Source organism: Rhea pennata, chromosome 4 (assembly GCF_028389875.1).
Source record: "Rhea pennata isolate bPtePen1 chromosome 4, bPtePen1.pri, whole genome shotgun sequence".
Lineage (NCBI taxonomy): Eukaryota > Metazoa > Chordata > Aves > Rheiformes > Rheidae > Rhea > Rhea pennata.
Genome location: NC_084666.1, coordinates 9,541,172 through 9,558,677, shown reverse-complemented (window position 1 = coordinate 9,558,677; position 17,506 = coordinate 9,541,172). Strand labels below are relative to the sequence as shown.

At 36.4% G+C, this 17,506-nt stretch overlaps 1 protein-coding gene across 1 annotated transcript in view; it reads left to right on the top strand.

Moving 5' to 3' along the window:
• The window catches only part of POLN (DNA polymerase nu), a 96,676-nt gene extending 84,162 nt beyond the window's left edge, over nucleotides 1–12,514 (top strand). Inside the window, exons 23-25 of the mRNA XM_062574633.1 lie at nucleotides 457–524; nucleotides 9,502–9,563; nucleotides 12,446–12,514. Coding sequence (XP_062430617.1) covers nucleotides 457–524; nucleotides 9,502–9,563; nucleotides 12,446–12,514 — 199 coding nt within the window. The remainder of the gene's footprint in view (nucleotides 1–456; nucleotides 525–9,501; nucleotides 9,564–12,445) is intronic.
• Nucleotides 12,515–17,506: the final 4,992 nt, after the last annotated feature.

The window sequence follows — 17,506 nt, the reverse complement described above, 5'->3', positions numbered from 1 at the left end:
CCAGTGAGCCACGCACTCTTACCATTGACCTAGCTTATATTAGTAAAACTGCCCCTTTGTAACCAGATTTATTGCAGCCTCAACCTGAGACAAACAAGCTATATCAATGAAACATATTCTGTCTGTACAATAAGTTCTTACAAGAGGGCTGGCTTCTTGACAATGAATTACGTTGGTTTTAGGCAATACCTTGTCACATCATCAAATCTGAATGACATTTATAAGTTAGCGCAGTTTGGATTTAAGACCACAGCCCATATGTTTTCAGAATATGTGGAGTGGCAATCACTTTAACTCCACTAACAAAAGCTTCATTTTCTTAGGGTGTTTATTTTCTCTTTGAAGTATTCACTGTGCATGTGACAATACCTAGTTGATGATATTAATGGAAAGTGCTGTTAGAAAATTCATGCATATGTTATCTAAATTCTCTGGAAGAAATATATATTTTTTTAGGTTAATTGCCCAGATTCATGATGAGTTGTTGTTTGAAGTAGAAGATTCTCAAATTCAGGAATTTTCGGGTAAGTACAATCTCCTCTCTCTCACTCCTTTTTTTCCCCATCGCATGATATTTCTGAAAGAATGAATAGTTAATATAACAGCAAGAATGATAGTGCTTCTCAGAAATAAGAAAATATATACCATGCAGATTTTTCTGAAGATTTTCTATCACTGGCTCTGATGTAGACAAAGCATTATATATGAAACCTCATCCAAATTTAATCAAAATGCTTATTTGTTTTTAATTTTCCTATCAAGATTCTCTTATCCAATGTGTGAATCCTAAAAAGCTAAATAATAATGCTTTTGCCAAGGTTTCAGAGAGTTTCAGAAGAAAATAAATCAGATTAAAAAGAATGACTTGAAAAATAACTTCCTAAATACTTAAGGGTGGGACATATTATATACTAAATACTTATATAAAGAAGTACGAAATTCTGAATGTAATTAACTTATTTTACTGCTTTTTGTATTAAGAGAAATTTATGATGGGCCTTTCAAGGCTATGGGTTAGTAAAAGTTCCTGCCTACCTTTTTATCCTTTCATCTGGCTTACTTCCAGACATTATTTCCTAAGCCAGTTTCTCTCTGCATCTGGTACAAATTTAGCTAGAGAAAGAGGGCACATATAAGGCCTTTGAGTCTCTTCTGCAATGAGTAGTAGGGTTATTCCTGTTAGCACTGAGTATTTATTCACTGACTTTGATCTAGTTTGAAGCTGACCAATACCTTTCGCTAAAATAGTCAGCGTAAGGTCACAAATAAGCTAAATGAACCAATACAAGATGCATTTTCCACTATAACCTAAGCATCTAAGTGGAAATTAATTTCTCCCTTCCTGTACTACATTCATTTAAATAGTACAATTTGCTGTATCATCAGTCTCATTTCACCACAGATCCCTCCTGTGAGTATTACTTCATAAAGAGAATGTTAACCCTCCATCTGATCAAAACAAAGGATCTGGAAAATATTTAAGTTCAGTTTATTAGGGGCGATGTAATGAATTGGGTTACTGTATTAACATTTGACCTTCGAATACAAGAGTTCAAATCTGGTTTAAATTAAAAAGCCACAATACAATTTATCAGAGGTTGCTATGTCTAGTTACAAAAGGCCAATGTCTAAAAGTGTCATAGTTTCAGTCTTAGAAAGTGTAGTATATTGATCTGAAAGGCAGCATAGAAGATTTTATCTCGCATCAATTTGCATTAACTGTAAAGCTAACAACATTATAGCCAAAAGATAAAAGTTATTCATGCTTGCTTATGTGTGTAGAAACTCATAGATTCTACACTCACTGGATCAAATTTTGATTTCTGTTACTAATATAAATTTGTAGCAAATTCAGCAAAATGAATACCAGTATACCTGAGAAAACCTTTAGCCACTTTGTGACTAACAGTAATAATTTATCTCATTATAAAAGCATGACTAGAGTTTTTTTTCTGAAGTTGGAGACAGAAAACTGCATTTATTTTTTTTTAAAGGAAGTTAAACTAATTGCTGTGAATATGAATAATTAACAACAGTAGCTCTAATTGTTGCAGATAACACATATGATATATAATGTGTTTATTTATAAGATTGCACAACTTCTCCGCTGTCTATATCTTTGCTGATGAGGAGCTCCCAGCTTACTTCCTCTTCAGTTCCTCTTCTTTCAAGGCAGATGATTGGAAAACAGTTTTTTGTTTGAGGTACTGACAGAAACCCTGGGGACCTTGATAAGACTTCCAAACTCATTTTCAGTGATAATTATAGTTTTAAATGAGACACTGAAGCATTAATACATTTTGTCACTGAATGCAAGATAGTTGCTTAAATCTCTGAAGTATTATCGCCTCCGTTGCCATAGAGTTCCAAGTCTTGCAGGTCAATTCTCTCTTGGAAGAGAAATCAGTGAATGCAGCCAGATTTCTCTGTGTGTAAGAGTGTGTGTGTGTGTGTGTGTGTGTGTACACATGTGCACTTACCTTTTCCACAGAATACCGTAGGCCTGTGTCCTTGTGTGTGGCAAATTCACTTTGAGGGAACCTCAGCTAAATCATCGCTGCTCAAGCCATGATAATCCTTTTCGTGAATCTTTCTATCTCCTGGAATTCTCCAGGTCAAACACTCCAGATACACCTGCTTTGCAGCTACAGTGTAACTAGTTAGGGTGCCCCTACATTTATGCAGCACAAACATACCCCTAAGTTCTGCTTCAAAGCTTTTACCATATAAAAGTGATCAGAGTTGCCACCAATCAGAGCTGCTAACTGATCAAGTTGCTAACATGACTTTTAGGAAATGAACCTGGGCATCAAACCTCACTTTGCCCACCTAGTTTACAAGAAACTTCAAAAAGAATGAAGTGACCAGCAGCATGCTTTCTCTCAGGGATCGGCAATCTTTTGAAGAAAGTGTCTATTGTATTTTTATTTTCCTAATTAGGGTTTAGGTGCATGCATAGAAATTGCTCAGAAGCTGGTAGATGTCATCTCTCAAAGATGCAAGATAATGCCAATTAGCTGACTGACATCTCAGGGAAGCAGTGACTGCTGTTAAATTTGAACCTTGGTGAGACTCAGAGGTTGGGAATCACTGTTTAAAAAAAAAAAAAAAAAAAAAAAAAAAAGAAGAAGAAGCCAATTATCTCCCTGTTGTCCCCAGTCCATGGTGTGAAAGCTTTGGTTCACATCACAGGGCAGTCTAAGAGCATTTGACCTAGATTACTTACAGATTAAATTGAAGACTCTCTTCTAATGTTTTCCAGTTATTTCAGGAATTGCTAACTGATGTAATAAATTAGATGAGTGAGTTATGTGAGTTTTAAATTGGAAAAGGAGTGTCAGTAGGATGTGTGCTCCTAATTCACTTCAGTGCTTTGAAAGTCCATATACAGTGTTAATACCATTACCCAAAGTTTTTTCTCTCTCTCTCTTCTTTATTTTTCTAAGTCCTCACTCTTCTATATACTGATATTCTTTAGCTGTCAGCTTTGTTTTTACATATCTGATGAGGTTTGGTTCATTCAGAAACTTTAAATTATAAAATGTGCTAATTGCAGATTCCAGCCTGCAGGTCAGTGATCCAGAAATCTCAGTTTTACAATAACACAGCTTGGTAAGGGAAAGACATGAACTTGGAGCTGAGGAGCAATGGTTGGTGGCTTTAATCGACTGCAGTTCAGTGGCATGTTACTCTCGTGCATTCGATGTGATTCAGTAAAGCACTGGCCTAGTATTCGGAATATTTGCATTTTGATTCCGTTCTTGCTTCTGATCTACTTCTTCAGAAAAAAAAAATCACCTATCTGTATATCAGTCTTCTTGTTTGCAGAATGGGTATGAAATCTGAAAATATTTTTAAGATTTATAAATGAAGAACATATACGTAAATATTATTTCAGTTAGAACTTAGTACAAAACATAACCCTTCTCAACTTCTCTTTGCTCTATGAAAGGGACATATTTATATTGTTTTACAACATTAAAATGTCTATTTGCTTCTAAGACTATCGTAAGTGCAGGCTGGGAATTGCCACAAGGCAACTGGAGTGCTGGTGCTTTCTGTATTCCCAATTAGAACTTTGTAGGCTGCAAAAAGGCTTTTTAGTATACAGAAATCCAATTTACAGTGCACCTAATGTGCTGTGTCCGGTAGATGATTGATCAACAATGGACAAGCAATGAAGTGCTGTTTTTCTTGCATTTACTTTTTTAAAAAAATACTGTATGTAACATAAATGAGCTATTATCTGTTTTTTGGAAGAATAATTTCTTCAAACAGAATCCAACACCCACAGTATTAGAGTATGCATACTATTCATTCTGAATGGACAAGGCAAAACATCATTTATTTATAATGATGTTTTAACCTGAGAGTCCAAATTTTGATATATTTGATGTATTTAGTATACATTAAAAGCACATACTTTTCTAAATTGTCTAAGTGTCAACGAAGATACAGTACAGTATTTGCTATACTCTTAGTTTGCTGTTTAGGACAGAGAACAAGATAAAGAAGAGCTCTTTTAAAATCCTCATCTTTTTATTGGAGGTGCTTGGAAAGATGAAATCAAAACATTTGGCAGAGATTGGTTTGGTTTTGACAGAAAGCTGTCAGCTTTACCATCAATAATCTGCCAGGTTTCTAGCCAGCTTGTCTGTCTGACTTCCTCACATCCTGAGCTCTCAAGCAACCCATCAAACAGGAAGCAGAAAGGGAGATGGTATTTTGGGAATGCCAGGACCTGGCATATTGGATCTGAGGGGGCTCAGCACCTCCAGGTTCTGAAGTCTGTGTGATCAGGTAGACACTGTCCCTAAATCAAGCAGCAAGTCTTCATAGGGACTCCAGGAGGGTACTCAGGAATTGCAGGACCCGATTTTTTATTTTGTGGAGATGTCCATTCCTGAGATTTTTCAATCCAAATTAGAACTGCCTCTCCAGACTCTGTGTAAAGGGCCCTTATATTATCCTGAATATCCTGAAAAATTGGCCCTTGTATTATCCTGAATGGGTTACTACTAAGTGGGGAAATATACTTTGGGGACAGAGACTTGAAGAATATATATTTTACCTTTCTTTACATTTTTCACATTTTTATGTTTTTTTATATTCACTGCATATCTGGTGGATTTGAAAGGTAAACTTTGCCACTAATGATTACTATGGAGTGTTCCTTATTTTGTTTGCTTAATTGCATTCATTAATGAGAAGTATAATTAAATGAAAGCCACTTGCTACTTGAAATAACATATATATTCTTGTAGAAATATGTTTGCTCTACTATTTCATGTGGACCATTCAATATCACAGTGCATTAGGGCAATTTTTAACGGTGTTTTTTAGAAGTCATTTGTAATCACACATTGTTAACAGAATTAAAGGAGTTGATTTCTGTATTTACCTTTATTTGGTACATGTAATACATATATTTTAAACAAATTTTCAGACATTTTATTAAGTGTAAAAACACCAAAATGACCTGTTAAGGAAAAAAAAAGTGTTTTGTTGTTATGTGAGTTGATATGAGTTGAGATTATTGTTCTTACATTTTCTTAAAAAACTGCCAATAGAAATTCTTGGACTTATGTACAAATTCCATGAAATTTCCCTTTATTCTGCTATAATTTTGGACTTAATGGGTAATGAGGCAGCTGCATAAAAAGTGCACTTGTTCAAAAGGGGACCCAAACAGCAGCAGAACAAAAGAGTGAACTGCTCATCACAAGACAGTGACATATTCTGTTCCCTGAGCTGTCTTTTTCTAACGTGAAAGACAATGGTGCGTAAACTAAAAATGCCTCCAGATAGCCTTCAGTTTGCAAATCCCTATTCCATAGATCATGTGTCTGACCAGCTTTGACATGTTTCTGGAGTCATAATTTCATAGGTGAATGAGCTTGAAAAATGTCTTCAGTTTAATAGGGACAAACAAGCTTTTGTTCCACAGCAGGCATGCATGCCTTCTCTTCGTTCCTATTCACAGCACTTTCAGTAACCAGATTTATCCTGGCTGGTATCAAGAAAGTCTAATATATGTGAAATTTTCAGTTCCTCTATGATCTTACCACCTGCTGTGATCAATTTTTGGGGAAGTAGTGACAAAATATATAATATTTTCAATATGACATACTTAGCACTTACAAAAAATTCCAGGATGAGCATAATCAGCAAATCCCATAATTGCGGACAATTGCGGCTTTTAAAGCTAGGTTGTAAAGATTGGGAGAACAGCATTTTAGAGGTGCTATTGCAGTATATGGCGGGTTGCAAAGGAACATTTTTTAAATCAGTGATTTTTGTGCTCTGGATGTACTAGATTCTTGACAGACCAAGAATAATCATTGCTCCAAAAGCCTCCAATCTAAATCTTAGAAAAGAAAAAAAAAGTTAAGAGTGATAGAGACAGATGCAGCAGTTTGATTACAAAATAGTTTATTAGAGGCATTTAAATGTTGTAGTCACTTTTGCTATTCTGTAAGCTATTTGAGGTAAAGAAGATAAAGTTACGAATGACTGCATTGTTTGTTCTGAACACCGAGGAAGAGGAAACTTTTCAAAGACATTTTAGAGAGTAGAGGGAGAACCAGGCTTTACATATGGAGAACTAAAGAGGACCTCCCTTGTAATTATATACCACCATGCTATATGATCTTATTCATTCATACATGATCATCTCCATATGAAAAATTAAACTTTTTTGCTCTTAGTACTCCCATGGGAGACTGTTTCAGAATTTCATCTCTTTAAAAGCTAGAACATTTAATTTCCAACCTAAGTTGGAGGCAGTTTGCCTATTTATTTTTGTGCAAAGACTGCCATTTAGTTTAAATGCTTCCTTCTTTACTGTTTACTCTTTTAGCAGACTACTAAACAAGGATGATAATCCAGCCATTTTGTAATGGTATTTCCGTTATCATTATAGTTATTATTTTATTTTAAAATCTGTTGTAAAATAGATGCAGGCAAAGCTTTTGGATATTTTTAAAGATATGATTTCTAAAGGCTGAAATGCTGGCAAAACAAATTCAGATTGTTTGAAATGATTGGATTTACCGTACCACCCACTAAACTCTAGGGAGAAACAGAGAAGTCAGTATGACATGACAGGGAAAATAAGGAGCAGAACTGAGAGAAAAAAACAATGACGAAAATGGAACAAACCCATAGAGAGTTTTTTAAGGCGTTGTCAAAGTAAGTGAGGAGCCATTAGATCTGTTCATTGATGTGGCCACTTTAATCTGCACTTTTCAACATTAAAAGCAGTTAGGAATGAAGCAGCAGTTTGAATGTGCCAGATGCCTTAAAGTGAAAACTGTGTGGACCAGTGGAGAAGAGTGTTGCAACTGTCATTACCATCATGAATCCCCTGTAGGAGATAACAATTACAGGGAAAGAACTTGCAAGAGAAATAGTCACATTCAAAGGTCTAGAGAACTAGGTGGAGAACTAGTCTTATTCTGTGGGTGTGCAGCTAGCTGTGTGCCCTAAAGCATCTTTTATCGCACTACTCACATCCTTGAGCCCGTGAATCAGAGCTGCTGATTCGTGGTCCCTCCTTGGCTGCCCATTGGCATTCTTTCTGTCAAGGTGCCTCTTCCTCCTGTTGCTCCATTGCTGCTTGTTTGTCTAACAGCTCAAAAAATGGTCAGTAAGTTGCACTCAGCTGAGTGTTAGATTGTGCTGTTTGGCAGAACATGTAAAACTGAGTGGTTCTGCACTATACGTGCAGAATATGCTCTCACAAAAGCTTTGTACAGTCACAGTCTCATACAGAGCTTATCCAACAGAAAAATCTTTTACCGAGGGACAGGCAATGCACTTAGCCTTCTGAAGGCATGCTGCCTGGTCAGAGTGCCCTGATGTCTGCTACATTGCTGGCTGCCTGCGGTCGGCAGCTTGTTTGAATTCAGAGCGAGCTTCTCAAGAAGGAGACAATCCAATGCTCCTCTGCCAAAAGCCGTATTGACATGGAATGGATTTAAATGGATATTTACTTAGGCCAGCACTTCCCTATGCTTTCACATTCTGTGATTGTCACATTTTTCCTGCTCTTAACAGTTTTATGTCCTACCCTGAACCATAAGCTACCTTGGGTCCAACATGAAGCAAATGTATAGGTATAGCTGTGAATACACATGTAAACATGTCTCAGTTACCTCAGCCTTGGCACTTCAGCCCCAGATTTTTTGAGTTACTGCATAATTTGATTTGAACTTCATGGAAAAGCATCTTATGACAGCTCATTAGTGTGCAAGTCTGAGTGAACTAGCACAGTGAGCACTCTGTTTCTGTTCATGCAGAAGCTAGCTAACCTCATCAATATTAGCAAACCAGCCTCAGTGTCATGGATGTGACACACAGCATCACGTATTACTCTTTGGTATTGGCATCATCAGAAAAGGTTTTGGCAATGCCCAGAACAACAATCATATGCAGCTGCTTAGATTCTTGTCACTTAATTCTCGGTGTCTAAGCTCGGCTACAAAAGAATTGTAATGTGTATTTAAAGATAACTCCAAGGAATATGTCTAAGTAATCATGCGGTTTTTGGCCTAGCAGTTTTCACCACGTATTACATACTCTGGTATTTCTCAGTTCTGTGAGGCACGTGATGACATACATTATACATATGGCCTGCTCTGCTGTCAGAGCAATGGAGTGTGCTCAGCACCATTTGTGCTGGGGCAGCCTGGTCTTCCTATTTCACTTTCACTAGCCAAGAGTCACTTGTTTTTTTAAAGCTGTTTATCCATAGAGTATCCCTTTGAATTTTGTCAGAGCTATAACCGTATTGCAGCAGCAATCTTTGTCAACCAAAATATTAATTGGCATGACCAAGGATGACAAATCTAGTCATATGTGATTGATTTGGAATAATTCTAGAAACGTTTGTCACAGTAATAGTGAGCACAGTGTTATGATGTGATGAGTTGCTAAGTTATGTACATCACACTGAAGTTTAATTGGTTTAGATCCTTGGTAGCTCAACTATCCCACAGGAAAAAATTTTAAAAATTAGGAACTGTTCTCTTTACTTTGAAGGCCAAAATATTTTAGATAGTTGAGACATATTGTGTTTTTTCCTAGCTTTTTGTTTTAGATTTTTATGGCTGCACAAGAAAATTAAAATATGTAATTTGGCACCAAACAATTAACCAAGATTAATAACCCTGAAAGCTGAGAAATACAGCAGTCATACATTCTCTACATCTATGTAGAATACATCAGTGCTGTATATTTATAATTCTGGCATGTATAAATTAAAGAATTCTCCAAATTTTGCTCTAAAATTCAATTTAAAATAAGGAATTGAACTCTTCCACAACAGATAAAGTTTAACGTAAGAAAATTATCTGAAAAAAAATAAATATTTAGGTTATTATTTTATGTAGAAATCAAGGTATTATGTAACAGAATATAAAGCAGGTGATTGTTTTAAGAATCTAACATTTCTAATGTAGAAGCTCAGGCTGTGTATTTTCAACTTTTCTGGCCTTATAGCTCTTGTAAAAAGAACAATGGAATCCCTGCAGCAAACCACAGCCTTGGAAGTGCCGCTAAAGGTATGGACAGTTTTGAATTTACAGCGGTATTTCAGTCTTACTTGGTTCTATATATTACAGTCATCATATTAAGAACCTGAAGACAGCTACTCTGGAATTCACTTCAATAGTTTCATTTTCATATTTACAGGTAATAACTTTTTAAATTTGGTATTAAAATTCTAAATGCAAACAATGCAAAGAAACTCTCCATTTTAGAACACACGGTCATAGTCTACCCTTTCAATTAGCAATCCTGTATATTAATTTCCAAATCCTGTTCATTTGTTGCCATGAAATTTTTGTTGGTGTGGTACAGAAATACACACCTTAAAGAGGCTTTCTAAAATGTGCCAGGCATTCATTACTATTAAAAATTTGTTATAAAAGATCTTCCTTCAGTAATTTGCACTTAGAAAACTGGTCTTTCTAACTTCTGTGAGTAGATGCCCAGCATACAAAGCAAAATCATTAGTTTCTGTTTAAAGCATACGACATTATTTCTCAAAGCAGCATCTCTAAAACTGAATAGATAAATATGCAACTATGATCTCTATGTATCTATTTATTTGTCTATTTATCTAATTATAATTATTAAATAAAATAATTCTATTTCTCTCCACAATACCAGTATCCTTTGTTACTAGCCTAGTGCCCAGCTCTTGTGGCTTAATAAAGGACTATAGTCCCTGGGAATCCCTAAACTGAGTAAGTGTGTAACAGTCCAAAGGTAATAGTTTTTCCTATTTCCTGAGGAATGAGGGACTTGGTGTTGCCAAATCTCTCATTCCGCAGTATTATTGGACAAGATTTGGGGTCCAAAATGTTCTTCCTATTTACTTCTGAATCAGTTAAAACAGACTTTCACTAACAAAAACAACTAAAAAAAGAAAATTACCAGATAAGTTCTGGCTAATATTCTTTCCTCCAGATCTTCTGTATCTATTTCAACATCTCAGCTACCTTGTGAGGCTGACCTTCCCTTAGGTTCTTAGTTACATGGTTCTGGCTCCTTATGGAGCCCCTTCTTCTTGCAAAAGCCAAGAGAGGAGAAAGAGGAGCAACTGAGATCTAAATTGCTTGCTTTCTCCTTCCCCAAGCTGGAATCTCCCCCTGCCTGGTAAGGGGACGGGGGAGATTAACCCTTGTAAGAGCTTGTTCTCCTGTTTACCAGATTTGGTCGTGAGATACCTTTTGGTGATGCTGGGATTCTAACTTTCTTCCACTGCATACTCCCAAATGTTGTAAACTACATTTCTGTAGGTCGCTTACTTCTGCTTGCCTAGCTTCTTTTGTTACCACTTCCTGAGAAAATGAAGCAAGTCTGTTTTTCAACGTATACTACCTATAAACTCTTTAATCATATTATCAGACACCTGACACTCATGCTGCTGTCAGATTCATTTAATGAACAAATATGGTATTACTGATGGCATATAAACTGAATAGTAGCCCCATAGTCCTTGATGGTTTTAGACAGCCTTTGTGGGGACTTTGTCAGAGCCAGCACATTAACACTTTGCCTGAGGAGCTCGTTGACATAAAACAAAATATGAATGATATAATAGCTTTTCTAATACAAATGTTTGCATGGATATTGAGAGTACAGAATATAATGTTGCATATTTCAAACTAACCACTAACTGGCAGAAGGTTTTGATGTCCTATGGACAAAATGTCACACATCATCTTAGAACATGGTTTCCTTTACCTCCCTCTCAAGTGTCTACTGTCACACGTGGACGAATTCATAAAGATGCATTAGTAAGTGGATTCAGTAGGTCGGTTTCTAGGAAAGAATGGCAAGTCTGTGTTAAATGAAAGCTACATTTTTGGTGGGTGAAGAGAAATGCTTTTTGGACAGTAGGTAGTCATGTGTTTTGAAATATTAGGCCTTTTTTTGGCAGTAGAAGCATTCGGAGATAAATGTTTTGTTGCCCTTGCTTTGGTTTCCTTTTCATGAGCAAATTACTGTAGGAGTTATGACACACTTTTTCCCCTACTGCACATTAGACAACATGTGTCATGAAGGTATTTCATCATCCTCTGAAGCATCAAGAGTGGCTTAATGTAGAGGCCAAATATCAAACTTAGAGTAAAAACAGCTTGATCTTGGAGAATAAATTAAAAGTGATTTTTTTAAAAAATCCGTATTTATGTTTATGGTTTTGTCCTTCTGTACGGTAAGAATATCGCTTTTAGGATTAGAGGTGTTAAAGATGAAAAGATTTATGTGACATGTTCCTGCTTTCTTTCAGCACACTTACTAAATATGTATTATATGTGCTTTGTTAATATGAATATTATTTTTAATATGGAGGAAAAATGTCACTGAAGTAGAACACACAAGCAGTCTAAATGGAGAGAGATTTCTTTTTCGTCTTTGAGGAAAAAGCAGCTTTATCTTTGAAGTAGCTTCTTTTCCAAAATGTAGCCATGCTAATGAGACAGCTTTCATGTCAGAACATCTACAGTATAACAGAGCACCAGTAAGTGCAAAAACAAACTGAAATAAAACAAAAACAACAAAAATACCCCAGAACAGTGGAGGATTAAGAGAAAAACCTGTATTCCTGACAAAGTCGTTCATTATAAATAGTCTGATTTTGGTACCTATTTGGTACCTATGGAAGTATAGAATACTTGAAGATGAACTTTGCTTTGGACATTTGCATGTTTTGTGCAATTCAGTGGCATGTATTTGCAGTTTCAAAATCAGAGGATAATTGTTAAGGCCTTTTAATCAAGGTTTTAATGATAATCATTAATAGATGCGAAGAACATTTCATATTGGTCAGATACATAATCTAGATCAGTATCAACACCCAAAGGGAAAAGCAAAAATAGTAATCTTGCTGTATGTGATGTGTTTGTTTGTTTAAAAAAAATTTTTTTTTTGACAGGTTCCTTTGAAAGTGATTCTTACCGCTGGGAAATCATGGGGGTGTATGACAGAATTGCAGGAGATGTAAAGCAGCCGTCAGGGACGTTATTCAGCTCCCGCGCACCTCATTGGCCTTTGCTGATTCCTCCCCGAATCGCTAGGCAACAGCGCTGCTGGATCTTTCATAAGCACCTAATACTCTGCATGTGAATTTTTTTACTTCATTTTGTCTGTAGCCCTAGGCAACAGCAGTGAGATAAAACTGGTTTTTACCAGTTCATTGTGTTTCCTTTAGCCAAGGTAACCAGCAGGGAGCTGCTTTTGTTCACAGCTAAATTACTACATGTAAGAAATGCAGCAAGGCGATATTAACCCTTTGGGAACACAGAAGATATATTTGAATTAGATGGATATTTAGATTTTAATATTAAGTATTTTGTGAAGTGCTTCTATAAATATAATCTGGCAGCAGAAAGATACTATTTGAACTGTATCAGCAGCTGCTTACCTGTTACGTTCAGCTTATTTTATAATTTGCGAGTAGAAGGCAGCTGCTTGGTTTGCGTTAGATCATATACTGAATGTCATTTTCCACAGACTTAAGAAAGCTTTCTTTAAAAATGAGTATTTAATTTATACTTAGGATTTAATTAATTTATACTTAGGATTTTAAAGTAGGACAAGTAAACGAAAACTGAATGCCTACGTGCCTCTTAAAAACAGTGAGAGTATTGTCAAGTCAATTCATTTCAAACTCAGTTTGTACACTGTAGCCTTAGCTTACATTAGAGGCAGAACTATAGGAGCTTTTGCCTAATTTATTATTTTTGTTACTGAAATAGCAATAAGTATTTGTTTGGATAAATTTTAGGATACAGCCTTGTACTTTAATGTTTATTTGTTATTGATATTTCAGGGTTCTGTAAAGTTTGTTCTTTAAAAGTTTGTTTTCTAAAACATTACTAGTTGCCATATCCTAGTTGATCCACCCCTGTGGAAGACGAAACTATCCTCAAAGTCTGTTAACTGTCTAGAAGCTGAAGACAGGCACAAAACTTTTAAGAGGTGTTCAGTATCTTACAGCATTAGATCTCAAGTGATCAAAGTAATATCATTTGAATTTTAAATGTGTACAGTTACAGAGATTTTGCAGCAGCTTTAATTTGTATCATTAAACAATTTTGCATTGTGCTTAAAAGCATTAAACTATTAAACATCATATTCTTATGTTGCGTATTAATCATAATCCACCTGTCCCCTGAAGTGAGTCAGTTGTTGGTTCTAAAAATTGATTCTAATAGTTTTAAAATTAGGAGCTGTCATGTAAGCAAAGTCAGAACCTTCTGCGTTGTAAGTAAGTGTGGGTCAGATCTTCGACTGAGGGAGGTGAGTCTTGCTTCTGCGGCTGTGGCATGGTACCAGTTGACGCAAGTAGGGAACTGACTGCACCTTTCCAACAAAGAAATTTTCACAAGTTTTCTTTTTATATAAATAAATACATAAACGTATCTTACTAAATCCAAAAGCAGTTAAAAGTGTTGAAATGGACTTGAATAAGCATAAGCATAAAATGTTCTCCCCTCTCATCTGTTTCGTTCCTCTTGATGACCTACTGCTTTCAGTAGGTCTGCTTTCTTGTACTGTACTGCTTGTACAGTACAGCTTTTTTGCTAATCTCACTATTCGATGACAGAAGTCAAGGTTCTTGTACATCTCTGAGCTTGCATCCATGTTTTATATATTTCTTAGGATGCATACATTCAGACAAGGTAGTGTATTTTTTCAACATACAATTTCAGCCTAACAATAAAGCAAATACACATTTAAGAAAATAAGAACCTGATCTGTCCTGTGAGTTAACATTTGTGTGAATATGAAGCTACAGAAATGCAAGGGTCATCATATAGAACAAATTTGCAAGCAGAGCCCTTTGCAGAAGAGTGTCAGTCAAAATTCCCCAGACACATGTAGTTTGTGAAGGTTGTCATACAGTGGAAGATGTTGGGATTTCGTCTACCTTGTGTTCTAGAGAAGGACTATGATCTCTAGGTGCTAGGTTCGCCCCCTCTGCTTTTACAACTTTTCTTCTTATTTTAAAGAGTAAACTAACAAAAGGAAGACAACCAAACAATAAGGGCAGTGCTTTATAACACACTTCTGAGAGTGTTATGCATATACTGGTGTGAGGGCAAAAGGCGTTTGGTATATATATTGGAATAATTTTGGAGGATTGCTCTGGACAGAGGTCTCAAGTCTTGGGGCAGTGAACCTATGGGATGCATACCATGAGCTCAAGAATCTTTCCAGTGCTCTGGGTTCGTGATCAAGAAATTATTTAATTTCTTCTGATTGTGGCCTGTGAGTGAATTAGCGTATCTCCAGTGTAGTTAGGTGAAGACCAGATCTCTTTGATATTGCACATTCACCCAGCATCTGCTGTACTATAAAACACATATTAGGATGTGGTTTTCAACCTTTTGGTTCTGTTCTCCTTGGCTAGTTGGATAAATGTCTGGTCTTCACTATTTGCCTTGTCCTACTGTGTTGAGGTATAGATTCTGTGGATTGTTAGATTCTCAGAACCCACTGAAAAGTTTTGGCTTCAAAGTTCCTCTCTGAATCAGTTTTTTACTCATATAAGATCCCAGATATTGAGGAGAATGCTGACTCTTCGGGATGATTTTTCCTGGTTTGCAATCCACTCCTGCTGCCCTCCATTCTGTACTGCAATGTAAGTTTTGAGAAGAAGTTGTGTTTTTCAAATTATGGACACATACGCAATGGTACTAGGAGAGCAACAAGCTCCTTGATTTAGGGTAGTGTTTGCAGTTAGTTTTAAGGTCCTCTGGACAAGGCATCAGTTTTACCACTCCTGGGTTCTGATCTACGTATTACTATAAGTGCAGTTTTTCCAGGCCTTTGGCAAGCTACCCCTCAGCATGCTTGAATCTAAAGAGCCATTATAGGGAAGCAGGATCAGTCCTGACCACAAATTTCCTCCCAAACAAATAAAGGTGAAAATGTTCTGTATTCACTGCCAGGAATTTCTTTTGGGTGGCGAAATAATTTCTCACCAGAGAACTCAAGACTCTTACTGTAATAAATGACTACCGTTTCAGATTATTTTGGTTCAGCATGAAAGAGACTGTGAAACATGGGTAGTTTGGAATAAGAGCAATCATGAAAGTGCTTTTCAACCCTTAAAATGCTAAACTGGATCTGTAAAATATTTTTTTTTCCTCACAACATACGAAATGGTACTAGGAGAGCAACAAACTATTTGAAGTGCAGAATCCGACAAAAGTACTGATTAACGAATGTTGGAAATCACAGAAGCGATGGGGAGAAAGGAATAGCTAGCTTTGCTTAACTTCAGTTATCTTTTTGGATGTTGAAATTTCCTTAATTGAGTCTCTGAACGCAGTAATGACCCCTTTTGAACTGATCTGTGTCTTTGGGTTCAGTTTCGATTGTGTCACTGGTGGCCTGAATGTTTCCTTAGACCATATGTAAATCTTTGGTTTTGCCATTTGAAGTAGTGGGGAAGAATGCTATCTGAAAACACTTTAAAAACTCATTGTGAGAACCAGAAGAGCACAGCTATTTGCTGATGTTTGTATGGACATGGCATGACCAGTGACACATCTACTCAGGACTTGAATCTTTTTATGTTCACATAGCATTGTGGAACAGGAGGACTCTGATCCTCGGCGTTGGTCCAACTTGAGAATAGCTGCAGTTCAAACACTGGCCTCAGATTTTTTATGTAACGAAGTTTTTTACATGTGAACAAAGGCTGTATTAACATGTATTTTTGAAGTCTCAGAGTAGATTAAGAGGATTAATTTACTAGAGCATCTAGGACATCATTTATTCTTGGTAATGATAAAGAAAAGCCCTTAAAAGTAATTAATTTCATTTCTGGGAGACCATAGAGCCTGATCCTCACATCTTCTTGTTTAATCTGATTTGAAAATGAGGTTGTGTTCAACCTCACATGACAAAGGATGTGTTGAAGGTTGAATTATTTCTTCCTAATATGCTTCCTCAGTGGCCTAGAATATCTCTTCCGTCTTCCCTATTGGTAGATCAGATTGGACGAAGCCCTGAGTAACCTGCTCTGAGCTCATAGTTGACCCTACTTTGACCAGGAGGTTGGAGTAGAGATCTGCTGAGGTCTCTTCCAACCTGAGTTTTCCCATGATCCTATGATCCTAATATCATTCTTCAGCAGGACCACATCAATCTTTTCTTTGAAAGATGAAATAGGAACTCCCTTCATGTATTTTGCTGTACTGCGTTTAAATATACAGTGCTGTATCAGAAGAAGCTGTCCCTCCTTCCCGCATATGTTGTCTCATCCTGTGTCAGCATTTACTGTATTCACTGGCTCACTTTTGGCTAGCATATTTCCTTTTGGTATTTGCAGGTTGTCAGAAGTATTCAGGAAATGGAAAGGAATTCATTCCTATTTCTACCATTCTACAATGGTTTTAGGGTAGAATATCCCTAGGATTTAAAATGGGTTTCAGTCATTTCCTATCTTTGCTTTTCTCTGGGAAGCTTCCACAGCATGGTAAGAGGAGTGTTTAGTGAAAACAGCTGTCTAAATCAGTTGATTCTCTTGAGACATCTTTAAAGTGCACTTCTACTATCCGTTTTTTTAAGACCCTCTCCTGGTATCAAGTATGTCTTTATTATCCATTATAAGTACAAACAATTTGTTATCCTTCCTGCTGTCTTTATTGCACAGAATTGTGTTTTAAATTGTGGAGGTCCAACTTTGAGTTGAGTTTTCCAGATTTTTGGTGTGTTTTTCCAAGTCATCATCTCCATTCAAGACTAATCAGATAGCTAATTTTTAGATTATTTGTTCCTCTCCTTTCACTATCTGCTCTGATGACAAGTTTAATCCAGTATGCACTCTTTCCCTGCACTTCACAGATGCTGATACTATTGATAGTCAAGCTCTCACTATTAACTATCCAAAGTAAAAAGAAAACATTACAGATCTTTCTACTTCTAACCTTCGTGCCCTCAGCTTGATACCCCCTTCTGTTTCAGAAATTAAGAGAGGAAC